At 35.5% G+C, this 12943-nt stretch overlaps 2 protein-coding genes across 2 annotated transcripts; one reads left to right on the forward strand and one right to left on the reverse strand.

Annotated features, from left to right (window-relative positions):
• The first annotated feature begins 936 nt into the window (after positions 1 to 936).
• On the forward strand, positions 937 to 11338 carry LOC134242728 (uncharacterized). The gene is made up of 9 exons (XM_062724851.1): positions 937 to 1180; positions 1438 to 1531; positions 1794 to 2001; positions 2792 to 2846; positions 9108 to 9294; positions 9447 to 9710; positions 9844 to 10015; positions 10189 to 10337; positions 10507 to 11338. The coding sequence occupies exons 6-9, from the start codon at positions 9530 to 9532 to the stop codon at positions 10680 to 10682; spliced, it is 678 nt and encodes a 225-aa protein (XP_062580835.1). The 5' UTR covers positions 937 to 1180; positions 1438 to 1531; positions 1794 to 2001; positions 2792 to 2846; positions 9108 to 9294; positions 9447 to 9529; the 3' UTR covers positions 10683 to 11338.
• On the reverse strand, positions 11236 to 12665 carry LOC134242727 (uncharacterized). The gene is made up of 2 exons (XM_062724850.1): positions 12454 to 12665; positions 11236 to 11473 (listed from the first exon to the last, which is right to left on the reverse strand). The coding sequence occupies exons 1-2, from the start codon at positions 12663 to 12665 to the stop codon at positions 11236 to 11238; spliced, it is 450 nt and encodes a 149-aa protein (XP_062580834.1).
• Between the last annotated feature and the right edge of the window lie 278 nt (positions 12666 to 12943).

Genomic DNA, 12943 nt, shown 5'->3' on the forward strand with positions numbered 1-12943 from the left:
AGCTTTGTAAAGTGTATTAAAGTATATGTCTACAAACATTTTCTTGATAGAGAATCTTTACAAAAGAATTTTCGATCCCGATCTTAAAAATTGGACGTTTCCAGCCCAAATTTTCTCAGTCGCGAAAATGAAAGTGTGTTTTCATTTCTAGTCGCAAAATCAATTTTTTGGTCGCAACTTGGAGCACTGACCATTTTTGCTAGTTTCATGCTGACACTTTTAAATTTTTAATAGAGTTAAAGCAATTTTTATAGGCTGTATGTACAGATGAAACTGTAGACTTTCCTGTTGATGACCCCCCTAAAAAACAGTCGAGGGGAACACAGTTGGGATTGAAAAGAGAGAGCTACAGAAGTATAGGTAAAGTAGTGTGTTGTGGATGTTGTAAATCAAAACTTTTTTTCTGATCACAGAGCCAAGGGTGTAAGTTTATTGTTTGTCTTAATTAAATGGGGGGGGGGTCCATGTCTGTTATATTAAGATTGAAGAGTCTTATATCATGGGATACAAATATAAAACATTACACCTTTTTTTAGGAATTCAGGTAGACATGTCTGAGAAGTGCGAGACCTGTGATGTTGGTGTTCAGTGTGGGGAGGAGGAACAAATGGAGGATTTTATGGATGATAATATCTTCGACAACATCGCAGACCAGAGTTCTGACACTGAAAGCTCCACTCATGACATACAAAATGATGAAAAGTAAGTTAAAGTACACATGTTAAGCTGAATTTAAAAATTCATCTATAATACCCACTGGCCACTGCTACACATTATAGCTGCAAGGATTTGTGCTACTAGACTTTAAAGAGCTTTTATAGTTAAATATTTTATGGTTAAAAGATTTGAGGTCTGTCTCTGTTTTTCTGTTTGGAAATTTTTACATTTTTTTTTCAAAGCCTCTCAAGACAGATAATTATCTTTTGTAGTACTGAAGAACTGCCAATGGAGGAGCCAGAACCTTGCCATCTTGAGGAAAAGTTTTTAGTATTTAAATGGCAGCTTCTACAACTATTTCAGTATTGCCCAAAGTGTCATCTTCCAGCTCGTGGCATTGTCGATAAGAGAGTTGGAACTTGCATTCATATAGTGCAGAAGTGCTCTGCGTGTAACTTTGTCAATAATTGGGCAAGTCAACCTTATATTGGCAAAATGCCAGCTGGAAATCTTCTTCTTTCAGGTAAGGCTGTATCAATAATATATATCAAATTTTCGATACTTATCAATATTCAAGAACATAGTATGGAAAAAATAACTTAACTTGAAATGGGTTTTAAAACAGTTTTTTTTTTTTTTTATAAAATTCATGCATTGAATGAATTGCATTGTGTAAGACTTTTTTGATATACTTGTTAAAGAATAAAATAAATCAGATATTACATTATAAAATATATATTATATCGAATTTTTGTACTCAATACACAGCCCTACTTTCAGGTTCCATTTTATATTCTGGCAGTCTAAGCAGCAAATGCCTTCTAATGTTCAAGTTGTTGAATATGGCTTGTTTTGGACGCAGTACATTTTTTAGGTAAGAATTACTTTTCAATGTGTGAGAAACTTGATTGGTTTATAGTCAATGTCTTATCTGGGTCATTTATCAAGGTGATTGTTGATTTATCAATTATATTTGGGATGAGATGATTTAATATAACATTTCACGAGCACACTTTATCAAACATTCCAGTTCTAAGTTGTTGGGCAAATCCTGGAAGTTTAAAATTTATAAATATTTTGGATTTTCTCTTCTGCATGATGGTACAATTTATAATATTTATGAACTTCATCTTTAGGCATCAACAACAGTATGTTTTGCCAACAGTTGTGCTACATTGGAAGCAGGCACAGAGTACTATTATTGCAGACTTAAAGTCACAGAACAGAGGGTTGGTGCTTGCTGGTGATGGACGCTCAGACAGCCCTGGTCATTGTGCAAAATATGGTGCATTTACTTTCATTGAAACCAAGATCAACAAAGTTCTAGACATTCAACAAGTTCAGGTACTTTTATATATTATCATTATATTGATTTATTCTTTTTTTTTTATTTTATTTATTTATTTTTTTTGCAAGGTTATAAAATTTTGATATTAGGCCAAGTAAATTTAAAATTTTGGTTTTCAGACCCACGCCATCTGATTTGCAGTAGCGACATTCCAAATTTTATTTTATTGATTAAAATGCAAAGTTGGTTATTATTTCCTATTAGCATTTGCAAAGAAACTTGGCTACCTCATTTGAAAATACATTAGAAGATAAAGCTTATGATGTTCAAATTTTGATAATGAATAATGCAAACCTAATGATTAGACATGAACAGTATGGAATGTAAATCTATGATCAAAGAATTTTTCTCATTATTTTATAGATAATTGGATACTTATCACCATTAAAATGATTTAAAATAAAATCCTCTCTCCCAAATTGAACTGAGAACCAGGGAATTTTATTTATGTAGCCTAAAAACTGAATTTACTCTGTTCGAATTTCTTCTTCATAGTTCGTGTTGTTATTGAGAATTTTTGGTGGCACAAACACTTACATGTCAAATTAATGCTGAAATCTTTCAAGGTGATTGAAAATACGATTGAGCATTGCACATTTATCTGAATGAATTAAACTGTCACTTCATTCTTATTCAGTTGTGGGGGGGGGGTGTAAAAAGTTATTTATTCTGGCTTGTAAGGTTTTGCCATCAAAAGCCTGATTGGTCTTGTGAGGTAAAAATTTGATGCATACTTCTTGTGTTGAAAAGTTTTGGCATGATACTAAAACCTTTGTTTTTTTCTAGACTTGATTTTGTTCACCTTTATTTTCTGGAACAACTACATGTAAATCTTAATCAGGTATGTTTATCACATGTGTGTTTCTCTAAGTTATGCATAATCTACCTCTTGAGTGATATGGAAGGACTATAGAATAGTTCTTGCTATTTTCAGTGAATGAGCCAGTATGTTTATTATACCCGCACTTTCGAAAGAAAGTTCGGGTATATTGTTGTTACTCATGTCCGTCCGTCCGTCCGTCCGTCCGTCCGTCTGTCACACTTTTCTTCCCTGAACTCCTCCTACATTTTTCACAGTAGCTTAATCATCCTTTGGGAGATGGTTAGGGGTGTCATGTAGATGTGCAGTAAGGTTTCGGAATTTTGATTTTGCCCCGGGGGATCAAATGGGGGTCGAAAAATGACGTTTTTTATGCAAAAAGCCCCTTCTTCCCTGAACTCCTCCTACATTTTTCACAGTAGCTTAATCATCCTTTGGGAGATGGTTGGGGGTGTCATGTAGATGTGCAGTAAGGTTTCGGAATTTTGATTTTGCCCCGGGGGATCAAATGGGGGACGAAAAAAGACGTTTTTTATACAAAAAGCCCCTTCTTCCCTGAACTCCTCCTACATTTTTCACAGTAGCTTTATCATCCTTTGGGAGATGGTTGGGGGTGTCATGTAGATGTGCAGTAAGGTTTCGGAATTTTGATTTTGCCCCGGGGGATCAAATGGGGGTCGAAAAATGACGTTTTTTAAACAAAAAGCCCCTTCTTCCCTGAACTCCTCCTACATTTTTCAAAGTAGCTTAAACATCCTTTGGGAGATGGTTGGGGGTGTCATGTAGGTGTGCAGTAAGGTTTCGGAATTTAGATTTTGCCCTGGGAGATCAAATGGGGGTCGAAAAATGATGTTTTTTATGCAAAAAGCCCCTTCTTCCCTGAACTCCTCCTACATTTTTCACAGTAGCTTAATCATCTTTTGGGAGATGGTTGGGGGTGTCATGTAGATGTGCAGTAAGGTTTCAGAATTTTGATTTTGCCCTGGGGGATCAAATGGGGATCGAAAAATGACGTTTTTTTTATACAAAAAGCCCCTTCTTCCCTGAACTCCTCCTACATTTCTCACAGTAGCTTAATCATCCTTTGGGAGATGGTTGGGGGTGTCATGTAGATGTGCAGTAAGGTTTCAGAATTTTGATTTTGACCCGGGGGGTCAAATGGGGGTCGAAAAATGACGTTTTTCATACAAAGAGCCCTGGTTTTCCCTGAACTCCTCTTACATTTTACTCAGCAGCCTAATCATCATTTTGGAGATGGTTGGTGGTGTCATGTAGATGTGCAGTAAGGTTTCGGAATTTTGATGTTGCCCAGGTGGGTCAATTGGGGGTTGAAAAATTATGTTTTTCATACAAAGAGCCGTGTTTTCCCTGAACTCCTCTTACATTTTACTCAGCAGCCTAATCATCTTTTGGGAGATGGTTGGTGGGGTCATGTAGATATGCAGTAAGGTTTTGGAATTTAGATTTTGCCCCGGGGGGTCAAATGTGGGTTGGAAAATGATGTTTTTTGTGCAAAAAGCCCTGTCTTACTTGAAGTCTTCCTTAATGTTACTCAGCAGCTTAATAATCTTTTAGGAGGGTTAAATATTTTGAAAATTATGTAAAACATCAATGTCAAGGGGTAACAAGATCTGTTTGTGAAATACTATGCGCCCCGTGTCAACAAAGTACGAAAAGCTATTTTTAGCATATAGGTCACAGTCAAGGTCACAAGGTCATTGACCTTGGTGTTGTTTGTAAGAACTTTATTAGTGGGGTATGCATACTAAATATGAAGTTGTTATCTCCTATGGTTCAAAACTTATGGTAAAAAGTAGAAAAAGCTATTTTCAGTATGAAGGTCACAGTTAAGATTACATGGTCATTGACCTTGGTGTTGATTGAAAGAACTTTATTAGTGGAGTATGCATACTAAATATGAAGTCCCTATCTCTTATGGTTCAAAAGTTATGGCAAAAAGTGGAAAAAAGCTATTTTTAGCATATAGGTCACAGTCAAGGTCACAAGGTCATTGACCTTCATCTCATTTGAAGGAACTTTATCAGTGCAGTATGCATACCAAATATGAAGTCTCTATCTCCTATGGTTCAAAGGTTACGACAAAAAGTGGAAAAAGCCATTTTTAGTATAAAGGTCACATGGTCATTGACCTTGGTGTCATATTTGAAAGAACTTAATTAGTGGAGTGTGCATGTACCAAAATTAATATGAAGTCACCATCTCCTATGGTTCAAAAGTCATGTCGAAGGTACATAAAAACTATTTTTAGCATACATGTCACAGTCAAGGTCAAAAGGTCATTGACCTTGATGTCATTTGAAAGAGCTTAAGTAGTGGAGTATGCATACCGAATATGAAGTTTCTATCTCTTACGGTTCAAAAGTTTTGGCGAAGGTTAAACTTGACAACAGATAAACAGACAAAAGACAGGACAAAAACAATATGCGCCCCAAAAAATTCCGGCGCATAAAAAAAACATTGCATGCATGGAAACACCTTGAATTCTTATGATTAATTTATGTACATGTCAAATGTGAGAGTCATATCTCATCTCAATCAAAAGTTATAAGCAAATGCAACATTTTTGAAAAGTAGGTTAGGCTTGATCGCTTCAAGGTCAAGGTCACAGTGTAAAAGTATTTGGAAAGGTCTTATCACAGGTAATAATAAACATGCATTATGATATGAATGCCCTAACTTTTCTTTTTCATAATGATGAATTTATAACAACTTAATTTTTTTGCAAGTTGGTCAAACTTCTAGGTCACATGTAAAAAAATGATAACCATGCCATTCTCACAGGTAAATATACTAATAATAAGTTTAATATGAATGTCTCTTCTCATTCAGTAGATATGACCGTGATAACCAAGATTAATTTTTTTGAGACAGATGGACTGAGTCTGACATACAAATGTACATATTTCTATATGAATTGGGTAAAATTGGCCCAGTGGTTCTAGAGAAGTTAAAAATGTAAAAAGTTTTCAGACAAACAGATGGACAACACGTCATGACAGACATTATATGCTAAGAAAACAAAAAAAGCTCAAATGAGTGTTTTGAAAGGGTTACAATATGGTTGGAGTATTTGAAAAGCTGTTTTTTTTTCTGCAGAGATATGCATGACCAACATATTTATGTTTTATATTTTCTTTAGTAATTTGTTTGTTGTGAGTACATCTTCCCTCATATGGAGACACCACCAAATAATAATGAAGATAAGATGTGTTTGTGAAACACTGATGTCCCAGTATGGAAGCCTATGGCGAAGGTTGAAGTTTCTCAAATATATGTCAAACTCAAAGGTCAAGGGTTCAAATTGTTAGTATCAGAAGAAAGTCTTGTCACAAGGAATGCACATGTTAAATAAAGAAATCTCTAGTAATTCCTGTTCAAAGTTAATTGTCAAGGTTAATTTTTTTTTTTAAGTGGTTCAAACTCTAGGGTAAAGGTCAAACATATTTATACCTGTTGACAGTTCACAATGAATACAATATGTCATGATAAGTATGAAAGCCTTAGCACCTACTGATCAAAAATTAGGCAGAGTTTAAAGTTTGATATTTTTCTTGTAACAAGAGGCCCATGGGCCACATCGCTCACCTGAGAAGCTTTGACCATTCTCTACTTAAGTTTCAGCTTTTCTGGCACAGTTTTTATTAAGATTTTCAAAGCTTTTTCCTATATATTCCTATGTAAAACTTTGATTCCCCATTGTGGCCCCGCCCTTCCCCCGGGGGTCATGATTTGAACAATTTAGAATCTACACTACCCCAGGATGCTTCCATATAAGTTTCAGCTTTTCTGGCACAGTGGTTCTTGAGAAGAAGATTTTCAAAGATTTTTCCTATATATTTCTATGTAAACTTTGATTCCCCATTGTGGCCCCGCCTGATCCCCGGGGGTCATGATTTGAACAATTTAGAATCTACACTACCCCAGAATGTTTCCATATAAGTTTCAGCATTTCACGCACAGTGGTTCTTAAGAAGAAGATTTTCAAAGATTTTTCCTATATATTTCTATGTAAAACTTTGATTCCCCATTGTGGTCCCGCCTGATCCCCGGGGGTCATGATTTGAACAATTTAGAATCTACACTACCCCAGGATATTTCCACATAAGTTTCAGCATTTCAGGCACAGTTGTTCTTGAGAAGAAGATTTTCAAAGATTTTTCCTATATATTTCTATGTAAAACTTTGATTCCCCATTGTGGCCCCGCCCAATCCCCGGGGTTCATGATTTGAACAATTTAGAATATACACTACCCCAGGATGCTTCCACATAAGTTTCAGCTTTTCTGGCCTAGTGGTTCTTGAGAAGAAGATTTTTTAATGACCCCACCCTATTTTTGTATTTTCTTGATTATCTCCCCTTGCGAGGGGATATGTCCCTTCATTTTAACAATTTAAATTCCCCTTTACCCAAGGATGCTTTGTACCAAGTTTGGTCAAAATTGGCCCAGTGGTTCTTGAGAAGAAGTCGAAAATGTGAAAAGTTTACGGACGGACAGACAGACGGACGGACGGACGGACGACGGACACAATGTGATCAGAAAAGCTCACTTGAGCCTTCGGCTCAGGTGAGCTAAAAATGTGTATCCCATGTCAAGCGATCAGAGGTAAAAATTAATGGTACCCAAATAAAAGGTCTTATTAAATTGTCACAAGAAATAAACCTATAAAATGTGGAAGCTATATGTATAGCCCATCCCACTTAAAACTTATTGGCAAGCTAGCTAGGATTTAATTTTTGCAGACTTATAGACAGACATACTATAAACACAAGAAACAAAATATGTATGGAAAAAAAATATACTATTAAACTGGAATCACAAAATAGATTGTTATTTCAGGGACAGGAAGTGGGTAGGAAGATTGGAATCCCCCCATCTGGCATTTGCTTTGTTATTTAAACAAGACTACATATACTGTAGCAAGTAAAAAATGACTCTTGACATCCTCTCCCTAAAAACTTAGAAAACATTGACCTCACTATCATTGTTTTTTTATTTGTTTTCATTTTTTTTCTCCTGCTTGTCACGAAATTCTGGGCTGGAATTTTTTAAATGAGATGTGAACCCCCCTCCCTACTCCCGAAAAAAATTCTGGATCCGCACCACTATTGGCAGTAACTGAATGTCACATCGACAACGGGAGATAACTTCACAATATGAAATTCGTCTAGTGTGGCATGGGATGATCTTTGACCCTTTCTAAACTTTAACCTAATCGTTGACTTCTACTTACCGACCCCCTGTGTCTCGTAAACTTCATGAAATATAAATCCAATTAAAACACAAAATGAATTAATCCAATGCACACTAGACTGCAACCATGTGCCATTTTGGCGAACTTTCATCGATTCCGCCACCTTATCAGATGAAGTGGGAATCGGCCGAGGTGTGCCAAATGGTGTTTAATCTATAAATATCATAATGGGTGACGCAACGTGATGTAATGTAGAAATTTACCTGTTCACATGTATAGTACAAGAACAAATTATAAATTAATTCATTAATTACAAACGATAGTAAATTTAAAAAGGTCCTATTATGAGCAAAACATATATCACAATCTAATTTCAGACGCGGATCCAGAATTTTTTTCCAGGGGGGGGGGGGGGGTCCACCTAAGTAAAAAAAAATCCTATCCCAAAAATTGACAATAAAAAAAACCTAAAGTAAATCTCACCCTAACGTCAAAAACCTATATCGTGGAGGTGGGGTGGGGGTAGTGGTGACTTCTATTGCCGCAAATGTTTAACTTTTCATACCTATTTTACACATATTCGTGTTTACCAGGGGGGAGATCTGCATTTTCCAAGGGGGGTCCATTGTAACTTTTTCCTTGTTTTAGTGTATACATTTTTAACCTTGTAAATCCCCCCCCCCCCCCCCGACAGATCCGTGCATGAATTTACATCATTAATAAAATTCAGACTGGTATATAATGAATTAAGCATGTGTAAAATAGATATAAGACGTTCTGAGTTATAGGTCACAGGGTCTGAGAATTTCATAATCAATTTGATTAATGTAAATTATAGAATTATTTTGACTATTTCCTTGGAAAGTCGCCCAATATGTAGGAGCGTGTATTTAGAGGCAAACACCTTAGTGCGGGTATTACTGTCTCATGACAGCATCTAGTTTTTCTTATGTAAAAGCAAAATCATATTTTCTTCATTATTCATCAATTCATGATACATTTAGACAGATTATTTTGTAGAAGGTGCTTAAGAATACATGAATGATTCCTGTTCTATTTTTTCTACAGAGTAATGAAGTTCCAAATAGTTCGTGGTGTGAGCATGAAGGATTAAAAAGAAGTGTAAGATTTCTGAAGGATGAGGGGTTGCAGTTAGACAACCTTATTACAGACAGACACAGACAGAATAACAAGTGGATAAAGGAAAATCTTGATGGAACAAACCACTTCTATGACATCTGGCATGTTGCCAAAGGTATCTACTAATAAATGAAGAATAAACGAGGTGAACAGTATGGATATATTTAAATTATATTAGAAATTCAAGTAGTATAAATATTTACAAGAATATATATATTTTAAACAAATTTCTGATGAGTTGAACACATGAATAAAATAATTTTGTAGGCACAGGAAAGAAACTCGATGCTTTAGCCAAGGTCAAGGATTGTGAAATTGTTGGTAAATGGAAGCAGTCCATCACCAATCATATGTATTGGTCTGCAGGTTCTACACCAGATAACAACGGGGATATGATTGTTGCCAAGTGGGAGTCGGTCATACAGCATTTGCAGAACATCCACAACAACCACCCAAATGCTCTTTTCCGAAGATGTCTTCATGATCCCCTGGAAGAAGATGACGAGCGGGAAATAGAGTGGCTTAATCCTAGTATGATTTTTTATGCCTTTTCAAATACAACAAATTATTCATATTTTAATCATTCTGTAAAAAATTTCAGTCATCCAGAATACATTACAAATGTAATTTATATTTATGTATATTATTTCTTTCTTATTTTTAGCAAGCAAAGCCTTTGAGCAATTGGAAAAGATTCTTTTAAACAAGACCCTCCTAAAAGACATATCAAGACTTTCCAGTCAGGAGCAGACTTCTTCGTTGGAGGCATTTCATAGCTTGATTCTCCATTTTGCTCCCAAGAATACAGCCTTTTCTTATCTTGGAATGTTATGTCGGTGAGTGAAATGCTATAATACATTCCAACACTGAGGTGGCCGTATGATGAATATTACTGTTTTAAAAATAACTGGCACTCACTAATATTCTGAATTGCTGATCATTGACCAAGAAAGACACTATATGCTTTAATTAATTTGTGATTTTTTTTTTATTTTTTATAAATAACCAGACTCTACTTGGCTGGACTCCATAATAATGAGAATTCGGAACGTGACCAAATGTTCACCAGACAAAGAGAACCATGCTTCACAATCAGGTACCCAAAAGGAAGGAAAGGACAAGCTGTTGTACGTCCTGACAAAACTAAGCCTACCTATGGTATGGGATCATATTAAAGAAACTTTAAGTTGATCTTGAAACATTCATGTGTTAAACGTTATTTTTTTCATATAAAAACAGTCATTGTGTTAATCTTCTATATCACCTGATTTTTTAAAATTAAATCGTTATTGAAGGAGACAGTAAGTTGAAAAACTTTGTATTGTAGATTATGCCATGCACCTCCAACAAGAGTTGGTTGATCGATATATCCAAGGGCCAAGCCAACTACGAGATTCCATCGATAATCTACGTGCAAGGGTACCTAATTTTCTATCCGCAAATGCAGATCAACCGGACAAGGCAGAGGCTGTGGAGATGTTCGTGTCCAGATATAACAGATGATGACACTTTATACATCTATTTGTGTCAATATACTGTGCTCTGTAATTTGATTGTTACAACCACATAAAATTGTAAATGTATACCATAATTAACTCCTTAGAAACCTTTTGTGCAGAATACACAAACATCTTGTTGTTAATTACCAAAACCAGTATGTACTTATTTTATTGCCTTTGAGGTCTGACGGGTTGTAAGAACTGTTTGTTGAGAAATGCTACATTTGGCAGTTTTTTTTAATTGTTGGAATGAGCTTACCTAGGTTTCTAGTTATTTGGCCACTCAAAGTTTTTGTATTGCCCATCATTTGCAGGAAATGCATTTCTAATGCGTGACATTACACAGGCTGGTAAAGGAGTACAGTTGTTCTTTCCCAGGAAAACCCAACACCATCTTAATAATTGACGATAAGCCACATATCTAAACTTCCTTAAATATTGCACATTTTTGTAAAGATTGTGCTTAATATACATAAAATGTGTTGGACATTTAAATGTGGATGAATATTTATTTTTTGTTTAATTTGTATTTCATGTAAGGTTTTATTTATTGGCACTCACTGATGCTGGGGTTTCTGTATCCTTCCCCAATCTTGTCTGTAAGCATAATATGCTGTTTCTAAAACCCATGGATCCAAACAAACACTTTGAAAACCAGGATGTGATGTTATGCAAATAAAATCTTTCTTGGTCAGCTCATTTCCTTCATTTATCTTAGCTTTTGTTTTGTCACATTCTTGACAGCAAAACCTGTTGTCTGGACCTTCAATAGGTTGACATGTACCACATGTACACCTAAAATGCATAGATACTAATTATTTATTGCCATATTTGGAGAAGAGTTTTAGGGATGAAATAGTTTTAAGAAATTGTTGAATGTTGACCCAGTACAACTTGTTACAAAGGAAAGTTTGAATTGAATTCTGGTGATTATGGATCATTTTGATTACAACAATAATAATTTATTGCTAACTGAGGGATCATCCTGTGAAGTTACCATAAGACACGTGATGTCTTGCATCCTCCAATCTGTTGAGTCTTGCATTTTGACACAACACATTTATTTTGGTCGAAGACTGGAATTCTGTACACTTTAATAAACATACTTTTGTCAAAGTAGATATAGATACACTGAGTTTTTGCATCTTTCTAAGCAAAATAATATAAGTGAAAATAATTTGTATGGTGATTGATGCATTCCCTTTATGGTTTTCTATGTCCTTGTAATACTCATAAGCGCTTGATTTCATGGGGTGGTTTCTAGGGTGTCTAAATACTATTGTTAAAATTTTAAAAAAAAATGCTGAAATTAGCACTGTTTATATAAATATTATATTACTATGTGTATTATTATATTTTTTAAATTTGCCAATTTCAGCGATTTTTGCTCTTTATTCTAAGATTGAAGTTATCAAGACACACACAAGACCCCACATAATGTACACAAAATATACCCTCCTATTCCTAAACCAAGCGCCTGTGTCAGTCTATAATTCTTAATCGTGTATATAAGGTAGGTTCACAAGTATAAATTACTTGACGCTAAAGGTCGAGTGTCTAACCTATAATTTCTCAAAAGTAATCTCGGCGTGAAATATGGAAAGGGGCGGGGCGAGGGGTAGTTTACCACATCTACGAAATCTCGGATTAAACGAACAAAGATGTTAATTTCATGTTTTGAAATGAATTATAACATCAAGTTTATGGTACTATTGATTTATTTGCGATTTATTAGACATTATTTAAACAAGTGCTTAGTCACTATAAACACAAACCACGAAAGATCCTCCTCCTCTCTGACTTGGGTGGAATCTTGAGCCGCGCTGTTTCGGACGCCAGAGACACTGTCAGCTCTCCGAGGCTCAAAGTGATAAGGTCGAACCCCCATACAATCTCTCTGATCATTCTCCTCTCCGCTATCTATTTCGTTAATCGGCTCCGGTAATGAATTGTCGCTGTCACTGTTAAAAGAGTCGTCCGCAGACATGTTGTGTTCTTGATGTGACGTCACACTGATAAAGTCTCGTGTACTCTCATAAAATCTCGCGTTCGCTCGGCAATCTCCGTAGAAAGAATTCCAAGGTATGTTTGGCAAGAATAAATACGTGTTTTAATCGCCCAGAAATTTATTTTTTATGAAAACTAACGTCTATTCAACAAATCAAAGTCTTTTATTTTCGCTGTTTATGAGATGTATGTCTTATTATGAGAACATATCCTGGTTAAAGCTTCTGAAGTGTCAATATAGTAAAAATGTGCCAGGAC

Source organism: Saccostrea cucullata, unplaced genomic scaffold, assembly GCF_032062105.1.
Source record: "Saccostrea cucullata isolate Sc308-1 unplaced genomic scaffold, CSIRO_AGI_Scuc_v1 ctg6317, whole genome shotgun sequence".
Taxonomy (NCBI): domain Eukaryota; kingdom Metazoa; phylum Mollusca; class Bivalvia; order Ostreida; family Ostreidae; genus Saccostrea; species Saccostrea cuccullata.

Bases quoted from the DNA above. Each gene is read 5' to 3' on its own strand.
- LOC134242728 (XM_062724851.1), top strand. From the start codon at position 9,530: ATGTATTGGTCTGCAGGTTCTACACCAGATAACAACGGGGATATGATT. The intron at 9,711-9,843 runs GTATGATTTTTT...TCTTATTTTTAG, and splicing joins AATAGAGTGGCTTAATCCTA to CAAGCAAAGCCTTTGAGCAA. The intron at 10,016-10,188 runs GTGAGTGAAATG...ATAAATAACCAG, and splicing joins TATCTTGGAATGTTATGTCG to ACTCTACTTGGCTGGACTCC.
- LOC134242727 (XM_062724850.1), bottom strand. From the start codon at position 12,665: ATGTCTGCGGACGACTCTTTTAACAGTGACAGCGACAATTCATTACCG. The intron at 11,474-12,453 runs GTTTGTGTTTAT...TATGCATTTTAG, and splicing joins GAGGAGGAGGATCTTTCGTG to GTGTACATGTGGTACATGTC.